The sequence below is a fragment of the Podarcis muralis genome, chromosome 14, assembly GCF_964188315.1.
Source record: "Podarcis muralis chromosome 14, rPodMur119.hap1.1, whole genome shotgun sequence".
NCBI classification, from domain to species: Eukaryota; Metazoa; Chordata; class Lepidosauria; order Squamata; family Lacertidae; genus Podarcis; species Podarcis muralis.
In genome coordinates this window covers 21,892,498-21,914,546 of record NC_135668.1, presented here as the reverse complement: position 1 = coordinate 21,914,546, position 22,049 = coordinate 21,892,498, and the positions used below count along the sequence as shown (strand labels likewise).

The 22,049-nt window shown below is 44.6% G+C and overlaps 1 protein-coding gene across 1 annotated transcript in view; it reads left to right on the top strand.

The window, feature by feature from the left end:
* The window catches only part of AGBL1 (AGBL carboxypeptidase 1), a 401,756-nt gene that overhangs the window by 145,952 nt on the left and 233,755 nt on the right, over positions 1-22,049 (top strand). Inside the window, exon 18 of the mRNA XM_028706413.2 lies at positions 3,277-3,457. Within this exon, the coding sequence (XP_028562246.2) occupies positions 3,277-3,457 (181 nt within the window). The remainder of the gene's footprint in view (positions 1-3,276; positions 3,458-22,049) is intronic.

Genomic DNA, 22,049 nt, shown 5'->3' with positions numbered 1-22,049 from the left:
AGCAACCCCTAGAACCATTACAGGCGGACATGACTAAACGACTATACAACAACAACTAGCAACTCATGCAGAAACACCCAGTGAGTGCAAACTCTCCAGGCTTTGACAGATGAAGAGAGGGGCATGGTTCATATCAAGACCCCTTGGACATGCTTCCATCTCCTTTATGCTGGATTCATTTGTTCTGCAATCGTCCCGCACCGTTATAGACTATTTTGCCTCTGGCCCTGCCATGTGCTCCTAGGAAGGGAATGTGACCCTTGAGCTGAAAACTGATTCTCCACCCTTGCGTGAGATGATTCCACAATCCATGGATGACAGAGAGATACACAGTAGCACCACGGCGTGACATAAAAGCAGCTTTTGCAACAGTGCTCTTGCTTTCGACTCTTCTTAAAAGAGAGAAGTGTCATTCGTACTTCGTCCTTCCCTTGGGGCCTCTTCCAAATCCAAACCCCACGAAGCAACTGAATGTAGCTTTACATTTTTCTGAAGTGATCTGGTTGAGCATGACAAAACAGTCTCAGAACCAGCGTGGTGCCATCAATTGTTGTTTCCCCCCACACACGCAAAAAAAAAAAAGGGGGGGGGAAACGATCTCTCATTGAGTGTCACACCAAATCATATAATTGTCAGATGGGTTGCCAGCTAGGGATCAAGATTGTCAACGCTCATCATTCTCAGAAAGAAGATATTTCATTCTCCTTCCACTTTTACTGGCAAACTTTGAAAGGGACTCGGAATCAGAAGTGGCTGTTCATTACTCGAACAAGCGAGTGCCTGGAATTGTGTTTGCAGCTGTGAGTAATGGTGTTTAAATTGAGACAGCGGATATGGGCCAGCACACACATTAATTTCTTTGTAAGGGGCCACATGTGCTGAAGTCTCACTGCTCCTGTAGTGGCCTCTGACTCTGATAGCCAATACAAGGGGCTGTACTTTGAGAGCCCTCTTCTAGGCTGTGATTTGCCCCCACTCTCATCAAGCTGAATGCCCCCATTCCCTAGCAGCTTTTCCTTGTTAGAGATAATAGAGAAGGCTGGATCTAAGTAAGCAGTGGAAGGAATAAGGTAGTGTACCACTTCAAACTTGAGTTAGATTAGCAACATTTTTGCATACTCGCCTAGGTCAAAGAAGCCAGCTGACCTCACCGCATGCAGAAAACTGGAATTGCAGGGGTTGTTTGGTTTGATTGCTGCTGATTTTACTGTTTTCACTTCTGTTCATCAGGTTTCTTTAAAAAAACATATTATAAATTTTTAAACCTGCGATTTCTTTCAATTATTTGTATTACAATTTAATCTGCTTTGAAAATTATTGCTTTTATTGAAAGGTGGACATATAATTTAAAATGCTTAGAAAGTTAAGCTGACTTTAATCTTTTAAAATATTTTAACCTTTCTATGTTTTAAAGCAGGGTTGTAAATTTTCCCTGATTTTCTTGATTTTTTTTTGTATACTATAATGATCTGGTGTATAAATTTTATGAACTAACACACATACACACACACACGGTACATTTCCCCTGGCTGCCCTAGTTCAGGGGTGAGGAATCTATGACCCACCAGATGTTATTGGACTACAACTCCCACCAGCCCCAACCAGCCTGGTCAGGGATGGTGGGAGTTGGAATCCAATAACATCTGGAGAGCCAAAGATCCCCACAGCAGCACATGCATGCGCAGTTTTCTTTCCTTGCAGTTTTTTTTTTTGTGGGCTTTTTAAAATATGGGGGAACATTGAAAATGCTCCTCCCCACCTGTATAGTCTCTGACTGGTACAATCCATTATACAATCCCAGAACATGACCACATCATTCTACTGCATATGTACTAATACATGCGAGACCCAAATCACAGCATGGCCTATTTTTCGCCCTTGCTTTTTCTGGTGGATGGTACTTCCCCCCCTTTCTCAGCTGCAGGCTAGAATAGAGAGAGACTAAAGAATACAGCTGGTATGTTGTCAAATGTGATGCAAAGCCAAAATGGGTTGGAAGGCCTTGATTCTCTGCCAACATCTGTCTGTAGTGGCTGTCAGAAATGATGGCCACTACAGGCATATGCGTTTTTGCTACATGCTTGTTTAACCTGACAGAGTAATGGAGAAAGCAGCTCTGGGTGTCAAAGCCAGTGGTTCCTCCATTTCCTCCCTCCAACCACTTGAAAATTGCTGAGTGTTTTGGCAGACCAGTTAACAATTTTTCTGCCTGTGTTCTGTGCTAGATGCTGTATGGTTTTTAGTTGTATTTGTATCGCTTCTTTTATCTCTTGTATTTTATTCTATGGCATTTTTTTTTGTCTTTAGGATATATGGTTTATTTACACACACATATAAGACTACAATGGAGTTTACAGCATTGACACCCCACAAGATTCTTGCTTTTCCCATAATCGCAGCATAGGGTTCAAACAGAAATCAAACATGCTCCAAAATGTGGCTGTGACCCGCTCTCCAGCTTGATGATTTTTACAGACTGCAACATTTCTGAAAAAACTTATTCTATGGCATTTCAATTTGAATTCCCTAGACATGCTGTGGACCACACGAACGAAGCCAGTGGACCACTGGTGCTCCAAAACAGAAAGCACTGTTCTTTTTCCACCCAGAAGAAAAGTCACATGGGAAAGTCTCCTGGTGCTTTAGTGCCATTTTAGAATATAAAGCTCCCATGAGGTTGTTGGGACAGATATACAGTCGTACCTTGGAAGTCGAACACAATCCATATTCTGGAAGTCCATTTGACTTCCAAAATGTTCGGAAATCAAAGCGCAGCTTCTTATTGGCTGCAGGAAGCTCCCGCAGCCAATCGGAAGCCATGGAAGCCTGATTGGATGTTTGAGTTCCAAAGAACGTTCACAAACCAGAACACTCACTTCTGGGTTTCGATTGTTCGGGAGCTGATTTGTTCAGGAGCCAAGGTGTTTGGGATCCAAGGTATGACTGTACAGTGGTACCTCGGGTTACATATGCTTCAGGTTACATATGTTTCAGGTTACAGACTCCGCTAACCCAGAAATAGTACCTCGGGTTAAGAACTTTGCTTCAGGATGAGAACAGAAATCGTGCTCCAGCGGTGCGGCAGCAGCAGGAGGCCCCATTAGCTAAAGTGGTGCTTCAGGTTAAGAATGGACCTCCGGAACGAATTAAGGTACCACTGTATGTTAGTAGTAGCAGTAGTGATGATGATGATGATGATGATGATGATAGTTGAGGGGGAGAAGGACAGGAAAAAGCATTTTTTTAAAAGAATACCCCTCCCACTGTGTTTTCTAGGTGACCGTCCTTATGTAGTGCTCATGGCAAGGGTCCATCCTGGTGAGAGCAATGCCAGCTGGGTAATGAAGGGGACACTTGAGTTCCTGCTCAGCAGTGACCCCATTGCAGATCTCCTGAGGCAATGCTTCATCTTCAAAGTCATCCCCATGCTGAATCCAGATGGAGTCATCAATGGCAAGTAAGTTGCATCGCTTGGGTTACTAGCAAGCAATTAAGCTGGCCATGTTAAAAGGCCTATGGAGTTGTGAGTTCCAGCTACTGCGTTCAGCAACAAGGGACATTCCTTATTAGTATGAGATACGTTAATGAGGAGTTGTAGTGGTATATGGTGCTGCCTGGTCAGCTGCCCTTGCTAAGCCTCTTAGCTTTCCAGCTCCCATATTCAAACCCTATTTGATTCCTATTTTAACATATTTATTTATTTATTTAAAATATTATATATTTCAACATTATTCAAACCACTGTCAATGGTACACAACTTTGGGCCCTTGTCTAGTTGCGACTTGGAGCTGGTGACACCTCTTGCCCTTCCCTAAATATAGAATGCATTTATCAATATGATGGTTCTCCCAAGTTAGTATTTGATTAGGCTGTTCACCAAATAATGCATTTTCTGGGTAAATTAACTGTCTACCTTTTAACCAGTTAATCAGTTATTTAGCCAATTAACATAAATTTTACAGTAGTTCAGTGGAAGTGACATAGTGAGTGTATTTAATGAAGACAACAGTTTCTCTTGACTGATTAACATGGGGGGGGGCTCATTTGTTGCTTGGGAAATTATCTTAAAACACATTGCTTGAGTCATGAGAGGCTGATCATTTACATCAATGACATCAGTACTGGAGAACCTTTAAAGGGAAGGAAACTTGATTGATCATCAGGTTTTTTTCTTTAAAAAAATCCACATTTTTTAAAAAAGCAATAAAATACCACCACCCCACCAGCTGTTAATGAGTTATTCAATCAGACTGAATGTTAAGTTGACTTAAGGCCACAATTCTATGGACAATTACTTCAGAGAAGAATCTTCATTAAACACAGTGATTGTCTACTGCTTAGTAAGGATGAATAAGTTTGGAACCAGCTAAGTTTTGCTCTGAGTAGAACCATAGGTGCTGATCAGAAGGTCGGCGGTTTGAATCTCCATGATGGGGTGAGCTCCTGTTGCTTGGTCTCTGCTCCTGCCAACCTATCAGTTCAAAAGCACGTCAAAGTGCAAGTAGATAAATAGGTACCGCTCCGGCGGGAAGGTAAACAGCATTTCTGTGCGCTGCTCTGGTTTGCCAGAAGCGGCTTAGTCATGCTGGCCACATGACCCGGAAGCTGTCTGCGGACAAACGCCGGCTCCCTCGGCCTATAGAGCGAGATGAGCGCCGCAACCCCAGAGTCGGTCACGACTGGACCTAATGGTCAGGGTTCCCTTTACCTTTTTTTGCTCTGAGTTGCATGGCCTCCAGCATTTCACAAATGGAAGTATAGAATTGTTTGTAGTGCCCCAATCCTTGGGCCCAGGAACCGTGCCTGAGAAACTCAGTGGTTTCTTTTTGGGTCATGGTGGTCTGAATCTTGCTGGGACCAAATTGGCAGCTTAAGAAAAAACAAAACGTAAAGGAAAAAGAGAGAGAGAGAATAATTTTTTTAGCTGTGCTTTATCGAGTTTCTCAAGTGAGTTCCCTTTGAAATAGAAAGGAGGGGCAAAGGTTTACCTTAGAGGGGCTTATTGGAAGCTTTGATTTTTTGGTCTCTCCATATTTTTCACTTCTCCTTCACACCTTTCACGCTGTGGCACTGATACAACAGCTGAAAGGGAAAGTAGCTCAGGATCCTATCGAATGAAATAATGGGATATTGCCCTGAGCTGGTTTTCAAATCTTTCTCTCTCTCTCACACACACACACACACCTCACAGCCCCTGAGAAGTCGAGGGCCAGACAAACGCCTTTTGCTTTCCCAGCTTTCCATTATCACTGCACATAATTAAAATCTCCACTAGACACAGGCCTGGGGGAACACCTGACCTTTCTTGCAATTTCCAGTTGACTCATGGAAAGAAGGGCGTTCCTTGAGGAGCAAAAGCGTTCCCTGCATTTCTATGACTGTATATCACAAGTGAGAGTTGCAGCAAAATGTGGCAATGTGGAACCCTCCTGTTTCAGGTTCCTGTCAGCCAGCCATGCCCTTTTCCAGGACGCTCTATTCCATTTCCTCCTCTGGTCTCCCAGCCTCCCTTCCCCCCCCCCCCCGCCCACCAGTCAATCTGTATTCTATATGCACTGGGCATACTCAGTCCCCATTAGGCTGCTGTGTTCTCGTTTTTGTCTCCTTCGCTGTGTATTTTCAGTCTGGTTCCCAAACTGAATTAAGCTGATCTGGGATTTGTCCAGAATGATTTGAGTGTGTTAAACACTCATAGAACATGTGGTTGGTGTTGGTGGCAAGGAAAAATAGGTATAAAAGGAGAATTCCTGGATGCCAAGATCCAGGTTTGAAGCAAGTACTTTTTGGTGAGAGAGATTTAAAATCACAAAACATGTAGCAAAGTAAAGCGGGGAAATCTAAGTTGTTAGACCTTTGAAATATGCCCTTGTGAGTTCCTTCTAAGGTTTCCGTCTTCCTCCAGCGTAGAAAAAAGACCACACGTTTGGTAAGATAAAAATGGTTTACTTACAAACTCTGCAAATGTCTGTTTGATGTGCTTTTCCATACAGCATTCAGAAAAGTTGCACAGGCGGTAAAGATTGACTTAATTACAGTGGTGAAAGTTTCTAAATTTGTGGTATAGGAACACAAGATCGGCTTGTGAAAGCCATGTGGTCTTAGCTGCTGCAATCAGCACAGATCTCCTCACACACTGAGCTTTACTGGTCGATTGAGGGGAACAAGTCTTGTTTACCTAGTCCAGTGATGGCTAAACTTGGCCCTCCAGCTGTTTTGGGACTACAACTCCCATCATCCCTAGCTAACAGGACCAGTGGTCAGGGATGATGGGAATTGTAAAAAAAGCTGGAGGGCCAAGTTTGGCCATCACTGACCTAGTCCCTCTGAAGGTGAACTAAGCCTGGCAGGACAGCTTCCTCTGTGGTATTAACCCCTTCATGCATTAATTAGACATAAGCATCAGGCTGCTTATCCCGCAGCTGGGCAATGAGGAGCAGGGGCAGAAGACATGTGGGCAAGACATCAGAATAAGGCAGATGGCTTATCCTTGAAAAACTTTGAGGAATATTGCACCACCCCTCCTAGGTGAGGTGTTGTGGTGAGCTGATGATTTCATACCAAAGACATCTGCTCTGAATATTACCTTTTAAAATACCACTGTTCCCTCTGGTTGCTGCTGCTGCTTTCTGGATGAGCTGAGAAGGGACCCCACCAGGACCAGGAATCAAATGATGAAAAGGTGATGTTACAATGCCACACAGCCAATCAGGTTTGGCTATGCAGTGACATTACCGAAAACTGCGCAATATGAAGGCAGCATAAATCAATAAGTCAACCTTTTGAAAGAGGTGCTGAAAAACCTCTGAAGAGAGAGGGAAGCTTTTTCCACCTCCTGAAAACATCTGTGACAAGCCAAGCAGTTTCAGTTCACCTTTCCTCCCTGTGTTCCAGAGCCCTTCCAATCATGCTGCCTACTTTCTCCAACTCACTGCCTTTAAAGTGCTGGTATAAATTAATATCTTCTCCTTTCCTTTGAAAGCTCATAAAGAAGCCAGCCAGGACAATTCTGAACAAGATGATTATTCTGAGTATCCCCATTCGGATCTGACTTTTTAACGAGCAGAGTGATTTTGCATCTCGCACGCAGATGCCCCTATAAATCTCTCCCCCCCCCTTCCCTTTAGTTGTGCTATTGATGCTGCTTCCGTCTACTTATCTCAGCATCTTTCTTGATTTAGAGAGGGATTTCCCCCTCCCTGCATTGCTTTGAAGTGGCTCGTTCTGCAAGTGCCAAAGCCTTCCTGCTCAGTCACGGAGATAAGGCACCAATATGTGGCATTTAGAAAGGGTTCCTGCCAGCAGCCTAGACATCGGCTGCCACATCAGTGTACACCCTGCCCAGTTGAGGAGAGCTCTCATCCCAACAGGACCTTCCCTGATCATGCTCCAGGAGGCTTAAGAAGTCCTGAGACAAACCAGGCCGGGGTGCTTGCTTTTGCTAATGTGATCTGAAAGCTATAAGCAAATGTACTTCTACGGCAAACATGATGGCGGTGATGTAATTACACTACTACAGCATATAGCTCAAGTGGGGAACACCCCCCTACCCTGCTGGTTCTCCCTGGAAGCCATGAAACAAATATATCCATGCTGTGTCCCACTTCTGATTTGAACAGCTGCATGTTTTCTGTTGTGGTTAAGTGTCCCAGATGGGCAGCAGTTTTGAGAAAGTTACATACCTACTCTCACAAACAAAGGGGTACGTGACTTCGGCAGAATCTTTGTTGTTGTTGTTGTTTAGTCGTGTCCGACTCTTCGTGACCCCATGGACCAGAGCACGCCAGGCACTCCTGTCTTCCACTGCCTCCCGCAGTTTGGTCAAACTCATGTTTGTAGCTTCGAGAACACTGTCCAACCATCTCGTCCTCTGTCGTCCCCTTCTCCTTGTGCCCTCCATCTTTCCCAACATCAGGGTCTTTTCCAGGGAGTCTTCTCTTCTCATGAGGTGGCCAAAGTATTAGAGTCTCAGCTTCACGATCTGTCCTTCCAGTGAGCACTCAGGGCTGATTTCCTTAAGAATGGATCGGTTTGATCTTCTTGCAGTCCATGGGACTCTCAAGAGTCTCCTCCAGCACCATAATTCAAAAGCATCAATTCTTCGGCGATCAGCCTTCTTTATGGTCCAGATCTCACTTCCATACATCACTACTGGGAAAACCGTAGCTTTAACTATACAGACCTTTGTTGGCAAGGTGATGTCTCTGCGGAATCTAGACACATATAAAAATCACTCTGAAAATGCTTTTTTTAAAAAAGCATTTTTTAAAAATACAGTGGTACCTCGGGTTAAGAACTTAATTTGTTCTGGAGGTCTGTTCTTAACCTGAAACTGTTCTTAACCTGAAGCACCACTTTAGCTAATGGGGCCTCCCGCTGCTGCTGTGCCGCCCCCACTTCCTGCAGCCAACCAGAAGCCGCGGTTTGGTCTCCGAATGTTTTGGAATTCGAATGGACTTCCGGAACGGATTCCATTCGATTTCCAAGGTACGATTGTACATCAAATTTTCCATAAGACTCACCATCGCCATCTAGTGTCACATTGTATATTGCACTTAAAACACACTTAAAACGTTTTATTTGCAGCTGTATAGTTGAGTCCCAAGGACACGTTCTGCACTTAAGTCTGTTGAACATGCTCTGTATAACAGGGATTTGCATCTGCATTGCACTGCCTGAAAAAGAAAGGTGCAATTAAGCCAAGGGAAGGTAACAATAGGTGTACAATAAACAGGGATGATTTGCATCTGCCGGGCAAAAAAATGAACTGTGTTTCTTGCAGATTAGTTTCTCAGTCATGTGTGATGCCAACATGCAAGGAGATGGGGGAAGTGACAAAGTTTGAAACCTCTAGGCTGATGTCTCCAGGAAGGGCGTTACCTAGTTTGTACCTATTGTACACCAGTATACTGAGCTAGGGCTATAATGTATAACCCCTTGGTAATGAAGCAATCTTTCTATTGGCTTGTAATAAGGACTTCTTCACCACATGGTAAGAATGAAATCCCAGCTTGCTTGCAATTTTGCCTAATATTGATATTATTTTGCAAGGCACTTCCTCTGATACAGTGCATTTTTGTGCATTACTTTCGCCACTATATCAATCTGTGTGTGCACTTTCCCCAAATATATGCTCCTTGTATTGCAACAGCATCACAAACATTCAGAGAAGTGCACATTTCAAAGGATGGCTGCGTTGTCTTTGGGAAGTGCAAATTAGGGAGGTTCTTATTAAAATGGGAACCGAACACATTTCTTCCCCATCTGCAATCTGGAGCTATACGAAACAATGGTTTGACTCAAGGATAAGAGAGCCTTCTTGAAAAAAAATATGGAGGGGTGGTGCATTGCTTCTCTTTGAAGCATAGTGTGGAGATAGTGGATAGTGGAAAGCTTTTCTCTATTTCCCATAGCCCTACAACTAGAACACTTAGAAATCTGGGACATCCATTGAAGCTGAAAAATGATTCAAGAACAAGAAAGTACTTATTCACACCATGTAGAGTTAAATTACGGTGTTGTGATGGTTGAGGTGCAGCTTGCGAGGGCGATGGGGAAGGGGGAATGTCTCATATGATGTCACATGCGTGCGACATCCTGACATTGCATGCGCAACATCCAGATGTTGGGAGGAGCCGGGGGGAGCCAAAGATGGTGGTAGCATGGCCTCCTCCCCCAGCCGCCACAATCAGGGGGCTGCTTCAACCCTCTAGCACATTCAATTCAGCTGAAACATGTACCCATGGTCAGCAGAAATAAGAGTTGCAGCACCTTCTCAGCTAGGGATGCAAGGAGGCACCATGTTCCATCCTCCACTGTATTCATTGCATGTCTAGTCGTACCTTGGAAGTCGAACGGAATCCATTCCGGAAGTCCGTTTGACTTACAAAACATCCGGAAACCAAGGCTGCAGCTTCCGATTGACTGCAGGAAGCTCCTGCGGCCAGCCGGAAACCACGGAAGCCCCGTCGGATGTTCGGCTTCCAACAAATATTTGTAAACTGGAACACACACATCTCTCTGGGTTTATGGCGTTTGGGAGCCAAAATGTTCGACTCGCAAGGCGTTTGGGATCCAAGGTACGACTGTAGTGCTGTTTCCGTTCCCCTGCAGTTCAGCTTCCACAGAAAACTGTGTTATTTGTCTCGCTGTTTGCTGTGGTGAAATTGTGTAATTTATATAATTTACCTAATTAATTATGTAAGCCTAGGACTTGCCGATCAGAAGGTCGGCGGTTTGAATCCCCGCGATGGGGTGAGCTCCCGTTGCTCGGTCCCTGCTCCTGCCAACCTAGCAGTTCGAAAGCACGTCAAAATGCAAGTAGATAAATAGGTACCGCTCTGGCGGGAAGGTAAACGGCGTTTCCGTGTGCTGCTCTGGTTCGCCAGAAGCGGCTTAGTCATGCTGGCCACATGACCCAGAAGCTGTACGCCGACTCCCTCGGTCAATAAAGCAAGATGAGCGCCGCAACCCCAGAGTCAGTCTCAACTGGACCTAATGTTCAGGGGTCCCTTTACCTTTACCTTATGTTGTCCTTACATTATTCCACCTCTTTCATTTCAGTGCAAAGGAAACACAAGGCAAATGGGGTGTGGTGGGGAGGAGTATTCAAGTACATATTTGCAGACTGAAGGCAACAGCAGCAGTGAATACCAATCATATTCTCTGGATTGATTTCCTTTCCAGACATGGGATGAATAAGTGAACATCAGCAATTTCCACTCCCGCTCCTGTTTTCATTGGAATTCTCCAACATCCCTATTCTCAGCTGCTCACTTTTTTTACTGGCACACTCTCTTAATGTCACGCCAAGAAATGCCTGGGCCACATCACTTGTGCAAGATCCAATCCTAAACTGCTGGCATTCTGAGCTCTTGGCTAGTCTTTCCCAGACACTGCAGGTCCAGATAAATATTGTTATTTATGATACCTAAATTTAGGGTTATTAATTGCATCAGTAAAAAAACAACAACCCTCCTAATTTATTTCATCATAAACAGCAATAATGAACGCTGCCAAATGCTAATTCCCACAGCTTGCCAACTGTGCCCATGTTTGATTGAATTTTTTTTTAACCCTCTTCCCAGAAGTATTAAATTAAAAATGATTCAGAGCTGCAGAATCATTGATCAGACTTGGAGTTGACAGAGGAATACATGGAATCAAAGTGAAAGATTCCTGCAGATCCTCTGCATCTTTCCCAACCCCCCCCCCCATTTCTGTTCCCTTTCCCAACCCAAACACTTGTGGATCTATTGACACTACAGGAAAGCAGGGAGACTGGAAGATAGGAAGTGGGTGTCCCGGTGAGCGATGGAATACTAGAGAGCTGCAAGTGCAGTGAGAGCATGAAGGCAGCTCCCGAATGTGATTGGCAGATATCTGCCCATTTTGCTGTTTGCTATCGTTTTGATGCATTGCACTTTCATTGTATGCAGCAATATACTGTTCGCCGCTTTGGGGCCTCTGGGCCAAAAAAGTGGTATCTAAATAAAACTTCATATAATATAACATCGCGGCCTTGTGCAGTGTAAAAGTAACAAATGCACATTTAATGTGCGAAAAACAGCCGCCGTTGCAGAGAGAAGGGAAAAAAACACACCCCGAGGTACCAGAATCCCAGCACTGGTTTTGAAATCCAGGCCTTGCAAATCGCCCTCCTCTCTTCTCGTGGGCCACAAGAACTCTTCCACTCGCCTTCACTCTTCCAGAGTGTTATTTATTCCATCCTTTATCTGCCAGAGCTGCCTTGCTGCATGAATTATGAGCTGGCTTCATTTAGCACCACTGTTTCCTCCTTGGCAAATGCACTCCCATACATCTTGGCTCCCCAGGAATGTGTTTGCTTCTCTATTTACAGCTTCCCCCAACTGCTCCCTCCCATCCGCATTTGCTCCAGCTCCCCTCCCCGCTTCCCCTTGCTCAGTGGCCCCATAATGGCCACAGAGATAAATAAAATGCATAATTCTTCCCAGTCATTGTTATTTTCCGCTGCTGTTGTTTTCGTTGTTGCCCTGCACGGTAATATATATAATAACAAGGAAAACAAATCTTATTACTAAAGTAATTACAATAAATAAAAGGGCGAGAGAAGAGCCGAAGAAAGGGGTCGCCGGGGAGAGATTGCAGTAGGGTTTTGCTTTGTTGTGTTTTAGTTTCCTTTCTTTTTTAAAAATAATGTAATTTGCTCAGGGTGTACAGTGTGCCATGCTGGTGAGGAGGGGGAGAGGGATGATGGCTAATTAGCGGCCAGGTGTCACCGTGGTGGCAACATGCCCATCTCTCAACTCCATGTATCCCTAGGCCTTTGGAAGAGGCCACATTGCTGCCCCATCACTCAGCACCAGCTGCTCTTATTGCGCTGAGCCTCTCTGCACTTTGAGCTGCCTCCCTGAGACATTCCAAGACTTCAGCATGTCCCATTTACCCCTTCCCTTCTGATTTTCCGCTATGCATTGTGCACTTTCATGACTGTGGCAGGGAAACAAGCACTTATTTCTTGTGTTTCCCCAGTGCCACTCATTTCACATAATCTATTCCTGGCTGGAATAGCCCAGAACTCAAGGTTCATACCCAAGGTCCTTATAAGGTAAAAGGTGGGCCAGTGAAGTCCAGTCAAAGGTGACTATGGAGTTGTGGCGCTCATCTCACTTTCAGGCCGAGGGAGCAGGCGTTTGTCCACAGACAGTTTTCTGGATCATGTGGCCAGCAGGACTAAACCGCTACTGGCACACGGAGGACCATGATGAGTGCCAGAGCTCACAGAATCACCATTTACCTTCCTGCCACAGTGGTACCTATTTATCCACTTGTGCTGGCATGCTTTCGAACTGCTAGGTTGGCAGGAGCTGGGACAGAGCAACAGTAGCTCACCCTGTTGCGGGGATTCCAACCACTGAGCTACCGATCAGCAAGCCCAAGAGGCTCAGTTGTTTAGACCAAAGCACCACCCATGTCCCCCAAGGTCCTTATAATATAGCATGAACAGCAGCCAGCCAGATACCCACTGGGAAACTCTGGCTGTACACAGTTTCTTTGGAGAATGAGGAGAGCCCTCGGCAGCTCTGTCAGAGACTGTATGCTACTGAATACCACTTTCTGGGAATTACAAGTGGGGAGAGTGCTGTTGCCCTGCTCTGGTCCTACTTGAGGAATTCTTACATATTTGCTTCATTTCCTATTCTTTGGAACTTCACCCATTTCTCCATTGATTTCAATGGAATATCCAGCCAGTGTTCTGCTGCCTGTAAGTTCTATGTTTGCAATCTTAATGACATGAAATTTAGATGATGATGATGATGATAATAATACTTATACCCCACCCATCTGGCTGGATCTTCCCAGCCACTCTGGGCAGCTTCCATCAGAAGATTAAAGACACAATAAAGCATAAAATATTAAAAGCTTCCCTAAACAGGGCTGCCTTCAGATGTCTTCTAAAATTATTTCTTTGATACCTGGTGGGAGGGCATTCCACAGGACGGGCACCACTACTGAGAAGGCCCTCTGCCTGGTTCCCTGTAACTTCTCTTCTTGCAGTGAGGGAACTGCCAGAAGGCCCTTGGCGCTGGACCTCAGTGTCCTGGCTGGACGATGGGGGTGGAGACGCTCCTTCAGGTATACTGGACCGAGGCCATTTAGGGCTTTAAAGGTCGGCACAAACACTTTGAATTGGGCCCAGAAACTGTGCCTGGGAGCCAGCAGAGGCATTCTATAGCCAATTCCATCACCCACACATTGCTAACCCACCAAATTTCAGGTGGACAACACAAATGATATTCATTGTATCAACCATTTTAAAAGTTGCACAGATCCAAAATTAATTCAGGTGTTAAAAGCCTCTTGTGATAACAGGAGAGCAGGAACATTCTCACTTATCCCCCCACCTTCTTCCATGCATTGGAGTTCAAAGGGCTTCAGTGGGGAGCCTGCCATGCAGTTTCTCCATGCAATTTGCAACCGTGATTATGCAGCTTTCTAAGGAAAATTTCACAGGACTTTAATTGAGTAGTCCAGCCTTTGAGAGTAGCCCCCACCACCAATTCCCAGTACAGCTTTCAATCCCCCCCAATCTGGACTGAAGGCTCTGTGTCTGCAGTTAAATTGGTTTTCATGCAATTCTATATAAGGCAACTTCCTACATTCCAATGCTAGGGTTGCAGCCTAACTGCTATCTATCAGAGCTAGCAGGGCAGTTCGATCCATATTTTAGATTTAGGGGAGCTAGTCTCAAACGTTTGTTGGGGGAGACCTAGGGTTTTTTTTGTGGGGGGAGTTATTTGTCCTGTCTTCACACTTTTTATGATGGAGGACTGCTGTAGCCACCCCCAACGACACGTACTCAAGATGGAGGAGGAGGGAACAGCTGCAGTCGCCTGCGGTTCCTGCGCAATGTTTGCCATCTTGCCAAAGATTGCAGGCAGCTTTACCTGCAGCAATTGCATGTTGATTGCTGTCTTAAAAGACAAAGTCCAGCAACTGGAGGAACGTGTAGCTACGCTCCAAAGAATTAGAGAGCTGGAGCTCTTCTTGGAAGCAACAGAGCACACCGTCTCCACCAAGGAGGAGACAGGGGACTCCCCTGAGAAGGAGGCTAGCTCACCAACACAGGAGCCAGATATATGGAGAAACGTGACTCAAAGAAGTAGGAGGCCCAGGGTTCGCTCTGATTGTTTAGAAATACACAATCGCTTTGAGGTCCTCTCCCCTAGCATGGAAGACGAAGAGCACACTCCATTTGAGGATCTCTCCCTCATTACAGTCGATCAGGTATATGAAGACGAGCAGCAAAGTCAGTCCTCAGGGAATGTGCAGGCGACCTTGGAACGGACAGCTCACAGAAGAACCCTGACCAGACCTAAGAGGAGGCGTGTAGTGGTGATAGGGGATTCCCTACTGAGGGGAACAGAAGCAGTGATCTGTGGGCCTGACAAGATGTCTCGGGAAGTGTGCTGTCTCCCCGGGGCTAAGATCCAAGATGTAACTGAACGACTGCAAGGAATCATAAAACCCACTGACAAATACCCCTTCCTCTTGGTTCATGTGGGAACCAATGACACTGCAAGCAATAGCCTCCAGAAGATCAAAAGAGACTACGAGGCTCTCGGCAGGAAATTGAAGCAACTAAATGCACAAATTGTCATCTCATCTGTCCTCCCAGTTGAACGACGTGGCCCAGGGAGAGAGGGGAAAATAGTGGAAGTGAACAGCTGGCTTCGCAAATGGTGTAAACAGGAGCGGTTTGGATTCTTAGATCACGGACTGCAGTTTCTTGAAGATGGACTTCTGGCAAGCGATGGGCTGCACCTCACAACGGTTGGGAGGAATGTTTTTGCCAAAAATCTCAGAAACCTCATCAGGAGGGCTTTAAACTGACTAATGTGGGGGAGGGAGACAGTGCTCCTGAAGGTAGGAGTCTATCAATTGATGAAGATGATCATCCAAATGTCATAGACCAAATGGAGCAAACAGCATGCAGACCTAGTGGTGGGAGGAAAAAATCCTTAAATAAGAGACACGGGGGAATGATTAATGGACTTCAATGTCTGTACACTAATGCGCAAAGCATGGGAAATAAACAAGATGAGCTTGAGCTCTTGGTACAGCAAACTAAATATGACATAATAGGCATCACTGAAACCTGGTGGGATAAGTCCCATGATTGGAATGTAATAATGGAGGGATACAATCTATTTAAGAGAAACAGACCAGACAAGAAAGGGGGAGGAGTGGCGTTATATGTCAGGGATGTGTATACCTGTGAAGAGATCCAAGATTTAGAATCTCAAAGCCAAAGTGAGAGCATTTGGGTCAAAATTAAGGGAGAGAAGAATAACAGAGACCTCATTGTGGGAGTTTACTATAGATCCCCAAGCCAAACGGAGGACATAGATGATGCCTTCCTGGAACAGATGGCCAAGCATGCAAAAGGAAGGGAGATAGTAGTAATGGGGGACTTCAATTACCCGGATATTTGTTGGATGTCAAACTCTGCCAAGAGCATAAGGTCAAACAGATTCCTCACTGGCCTTGCAGACAACTTCATTGTCCAGAAAGTGGGAGAAGCAACAAGAGGAACAGCCATTTTAGATCTGGTCCTAACCAATGTTGATGACCTGGTTAGTGGGGTAGAAGTGGAAGGATCATTAGGCACGAGTGATCATGCTCTTCTGAAGTTTACTATACAGCGGAAAGGAGCAGCCAAGCATACTAGGACTCAATTTCTTGACTTTAAGAAAGCCGACTTCATAAAACTTAGGGAAGTGCTGGGTGAAATCCCATGGACAGTAATACTAAAAGGAAAGGGAGTTCATGATGGCTGGGAGTTTGTTAAGAGGGAGATAGTAAAAGCACAACGTCAGGCAATACCAATGAGACGGAAACATGGAAGGTGCCTAAAGAAGCCAGGGTGGCTATCTAAAGAACTTTTAACTGAGTTAAGATTAAAAAAGGATGTGTACAAAAAATGGAAAAGGGGGGAAACCACCAAAGAGGAATTCAAACAAATAGCCAGCACGTGTAGACACAAAGTCAGGGAAGCTAAAGCACAGAATGAACTCAGGCTTGCTAGAGAGGTTAAAAGCAACAAAAAAGGCTTTTATGGGTATGTCCGTAGCAAAAGGAAGAACAAAGAAACAGTGGGGTCACTCAGAGGAGAAGATGGTGAAATGCAAACAGGGGACACAGAAAGGGCTGAACTCCTCAATGCCTTCTTTGCCTCAGTCTTCTCCGATAAAGAAAACAATGCCCAACCTGAAGAATTTGGAGCAAATGATTCAGCAAAGGAAACACAGCCCAGAATAACTAAGGAGATAGTACAAGAATACTTAGCTAGTTTAGATGTATTCAAGTCTCCAGGGCCAGATGAACTGCATCCAAGAGTATTAAAAGAACTGGCAGATGTGATCTCAGAACCACTGGCAGTCATCTTTGAGAATTCCTGGAGAACAGGCGAAGTCCCGGCAGATTGGAGGAGGGCAAATGTTGTCCCTATTTTCAAAAAGGGGAAAAGAGAGGACCCAAATAATTACCGCCCAGTCAGTCTGACATCAATACCAGGGAAGATTCTGGAGCAGATCATTAAGCAAACAGTCTGTGAACACCTAGAAAGGAATGCTGTGATCACCAATAGTCAGCATGGATTTCTGAAAAATAAGTCATGTCAGACTAACCTGATCTCGTTTTTTGACAGAATTACAAGCCTGGTAGATGAAGGGAACGCAGTGGATGTAGCCTACCTTGATTTCAGCAAGGCATTTGACAAGGTGCCCCATGATATTCTTGTAAAGAAGCTGGTAAAATGCGGTCTTGACTATGCTACCACTCAGTGGATTTGTAACTGGCTGACTGACAGAACCCAAAGGGTGCTCATCAATGGTTCCTCTTCATCCTGGAGAAGAGTGACTAGTGGGGTGCCACAGGGTTCTGTCTTGGGCCCGGTCTTATTCAACATCTTTATCAACGACTTGGATGATGGACTCAAGGGCATCCTGATCAAATTTGCAGATGACACCAAACTGGGAGGGGTGGCTAACACCCCAGAGGACAGGATCACACTTCAAAACGACCTTGACAGTTTAGAGAACTGGGCCAAAACAAACAAGATGAATTTTAACAGGGAGAAATGTAAAGTATTGCACTTGGGCAAAAAAAATGAGAGGCACAAATACAAGATGGGTGACACCTGGCTTGAGAGCAGTACATGTGAAAAGGATCTAGGAGTCTTGGTTGACCACAAACTTGACATGAGCCAACAGTGTGACGCGGCAGCTAAAAAAGCCAATGCAATTCTGGGCTGCATCAATAGGAGTATAGCATCTAGATCAAGGGAAGTAATAGTGCCACTGTATTCTGCTCTGGTCAGACCTCACCTGGAGTACTGTGTCCAGTTCTGGGCACCACAATTCAAGAAGGACACTGACAAACTGGAACGTGTCCAGAGGAGGGCAACCAAAATGATCAAAGGCCTGGAAACGATGCCTTATGAGGAACGGCTAAGGGAGCTGGGCATGTTTAGCCTGGAGAAGAGGAGGTTAAGGGGTGATATGATAGCCATGTTCAAATATATAAAAGGATGTCACATAGAGGAGGGAGAAAGGTTGTTTTCTGCTGCTCCAGAGAAGCGGACACGGAGCAATGGATCCAAACTACAAGAAAGAAGATTCCACCTAAACATTAGGAAGAACTTCCTGACAGTAAGAGCTGTTCGACAGTGGAATTTGCTGCCAAGGAGTGTGGTGGAGTCTCCTTCTTTGGAGGTCTTTAAGCAGAGGCTTGACAACCATATGTCAGGAGTGCTCTGATGGTGTTTCCTGCTTGGCAGGGGGTTGGACTCGATGGCCCTTGTGGTCTCTTCCAACTCTATGATTCTATGATTCTATGATTCTATGATTCTATCTAAATTAAACAGAGCTTTTCACTCTGGTCAATTTCATCCCTGGGAGCTGTACACATCCTAGCCCATTTCTTCAAGGCAAAACAAAACCTCCATTGCAAAGCAATTAAAAATGAATGGTCTAATATATTTCCATCCAGTTCATGTGATTCATCCAAATTCACATTTGCTGACTCCCATAAAAATGAATGAACATATGCAGCTTGTTCATTCGTTATTCTGTCTGTTAAAACACAAACACAGAGTGAAGACCCCTATTGGGAAGGCTGTAAGACATTGCAGGGTTGGCCCACCCACGAGGCAAAGTGAGTTAACTGCTCCAGGTGGGAAGATCCATAGGGGCAGTAGATCTTCATTCACCCTCCTTCTCTGGTCAGGAAGCAGGAACCATTTTGTGGTTTGCCTCAGGTTCCAAAATGTCTTGTATAAATTTTGACTCCTTGGGCTGGAGAAGGAAGTCCTGAGGAAGAAAGTTGGGGATAAGCTGAGTTGCTTGCTGGTTATTATGGATGGTGGTGTTTGTAAATGGGGATTGGAAGGTGCTGGACACCAGAGGTGGGCAGGCTTCAGGTCTGCAAGATCCATACCCTCCAACATTTCTCTGATGAAAATAGGGATGTCCCATTCCATAATGATAATTTTACTATTTATACCCCACACATGTTACTGGGTTGCTCCAGCCACTCTTGGCAGCTTCCAACAAAATATAAAAACATAATAAAACATTAAACATTTAAAAAAAAAAAAAAACCTTCCCTATACAGGATTGCCTTCAGACAGCTCAGAGGTTGGATAACTCCATATACTCCAACATTTCTCCAATGAAAATAGGGACATCCTAAGAAAATGTGGGACATTCCAGGATCAAATAAGAAATTGGGATGGCTTCTCTAAATCAGGGACATCCTTGGGAAATAGGGACACTTGGAGGGTCTGCAAGATCTACTTTGTGCTTCTGCTGGAACCCCTAGAATCAGAGCCACGTGCAAAAGGCTTAATTCTGAACTGGAAAAAAAAAATGTTTTGGATACCAGATCTAAACTGAGTTCACAGACCTTTGACTCCAAAATACTTCCCTGGTACTTGAGGAGGATATGGCCTGTGAGGTGTGGCCTGGGGAGAATTCTGAGGACCAAATGGAGAAGCTTGGAGGGGTGCATTTGACCTATAGGCCTAATGCTCTTTATCCCTGGCCTAATGGTAGGGCCAGCCCACTATGCTCTACCTTTTCTGGCAGCAGTTAGCACACTTCAAAAAAGGGCCCATTTCTTCCCATAATTCAAGACAGATTTTGATGCTGCCTTTGGTCTCCTCACCATAGGGCAAGCAGTATTATCAGTTTATCTTGAAGGCAGCAAATACTTGTTACGGATGCTGAGCCAATGTTTTGCTTTGATGCGAAACAACCCCAAAAGAACATGAAAGAACATCAGGGGAGGGGGAAAAAAGACTCTGGTGTTCAATTTGGAGGCTCTTCTCACATAAAAAATGATGATAAATTGGAGTGGGTTCAGAGGTAGATAATGAAAATAATGGAAGGTTTTCACCAGCAACAACACAAGGGGAAGCAGGAAGGGATTGGATAGGTTTTTAAATTTTGAGAAGATTGGGGAAGGAGATGATGACTGTTTTCAGGTATATAATGGCGTTGTTATACGAAGGATTTGGAGCAATCATTTTCCATGGCTACCAAAAAGCAGATTGGAGAAGTAAGCAATTTGCATTGCGGGGAAGGCCGATTTCTCTAAAATCTTACGTTTAAACCTCCTAGTGACAGATGCTTCTGCCTGATGAAAAACATTGCCAAGGTACCCCATGTTCCTAGTTTTTGGTGTGTTATGGGGAAAGATGGTCGATAGCAGGTAATGTATGGTTTTGGAGAACATTAGCAAGTCCACATGATGTGGTATTGCCAGTAGGGCTGATTTCAACATCCCTATAGGGGAATGTTTGGTTGTTTCAGAGGGATGTGTGCGGGGGGGGGGGGCACCCTAGTTGCTGTTTTGTTACTTGCCCAAGTTCAATGTGTTAATATTAGCAGACAAAGCCTCTAACAGCTTAGGGCCAGTTTACCTGTAGGATCACCTTATCCCTTATATGCACAGTCAACCACATGATCTGACACCAAGACTAAGGCTTACCCAATGCCTGAACCATGAGAGTTGTGACTATTGCTATGAGGTAAACAAAACCACAAGACAAGAGCCATTTTGTCAGGTGGAAAATTCCTCCCAAATACGGTTCATTTGAAACTTGTTAATGCCCAAATAGCTAATATTTTGCAATAGCATTCTTCATAATATGGGCGAGCTGGTGCTTCCGCAATCAGGACAAATTCAGGTCACCCACATCTATTTTTAGTTGTTCAGTGGTGACTGGCTTCCCCTTCCACATTAAAAATATTTGAGCCTAAAGTAACCCTGATGCCGCTGAAATTGAAAAATGGCAGGCTTGCCGTCCAAATGACAAGCCAAACGCACCAAGCTTGCGGGATGCTTCTGATCTGAATTGAGAACAACACAAAATTATGCACCTATTTTTGCACTGTGCCATCTGCATTCATTGGGCAAAGCACTCACAGAGGCAGCTGCAGCAACTGGTGCACATTGGCTGATTGCTGAAATTGCCTTGAACTTTTAAAAAGGGCTAATGATTCCTGACTTAAGCAATCAATTTAGCTGGGATTTCCAGATTAGAACAACAACAACAACAAACCTGCGCATGTATGCTTCAAGGGCCAGGCATGAATCATGTAAATGTGACCTTTTTTTTTTTAAAAAAAAAGGTAAAACATGAGTCTGGATTTAGGGATAGGTGGCTGGAAGAAATTTGATTCAATTCACATTTAAAGGTGGATGTACCTCACCCACACTTTCTGAAATAATACAGAATCTGAAACACAGCCTTCATAGGTTTAGTGATTTGGGCATTAAAAATTTGCATGTGGAGGCTACCATTTGGGTTTGGAATTTCTGGAGCTCAGTGTTGGAGTTATTGTGCAGGCTTGTGAGAGATGCTTGACTTTGTGAAAGGCTCTGGGTGAAGTGTAATACAGTGGTACCTCAGGTTACAAACGCTTCAGGTTACAGACGCTTCAAGTTACAGACTCCGCTAACCCAGAAATAGTACCTTGGGTTAAGAACTTTGCTTCAGGATGAGAACAGAAATTGTGCAGTAGTGGCGCGGCGGCAGCGGGAGGCCCCATTAGCTAAAGTGGTGCTTTAGATTAAGAACAGTTTCAGGTTAAGAACGGACCTCCAGAATGAATTAAGTTCTTAACCCAAGGTACCACTGTAATACAATGGACGGTAGAGGGTGTCCTCTACCGAGCTTCACCTCATTTCATCTACCCAACCCGGTATCTGACCCTTTGGCTTGTCCATGGAAGCATCTTTGACTGGAGATGGACAGATCTATCAATTTCAGATTCTCTCAATTTCCCATTCTTCAGTTCTCTGCATTCGCCAGTATTTTAGTGCAAATTTCTCCTAATATATGTGTTATTATGCAATTTTGCTAAATGTACACATTTTTGTGGAACATTTTCCTCTTATGAAATGCATTTTGTATGTGCTGTTTTTACCAATACAGTGGTGCCTCGCAAGACGAAAAGAATCCGTTTCGTGATTCTCTTCGTCTAGCGGTTTTTTCGTCTTGC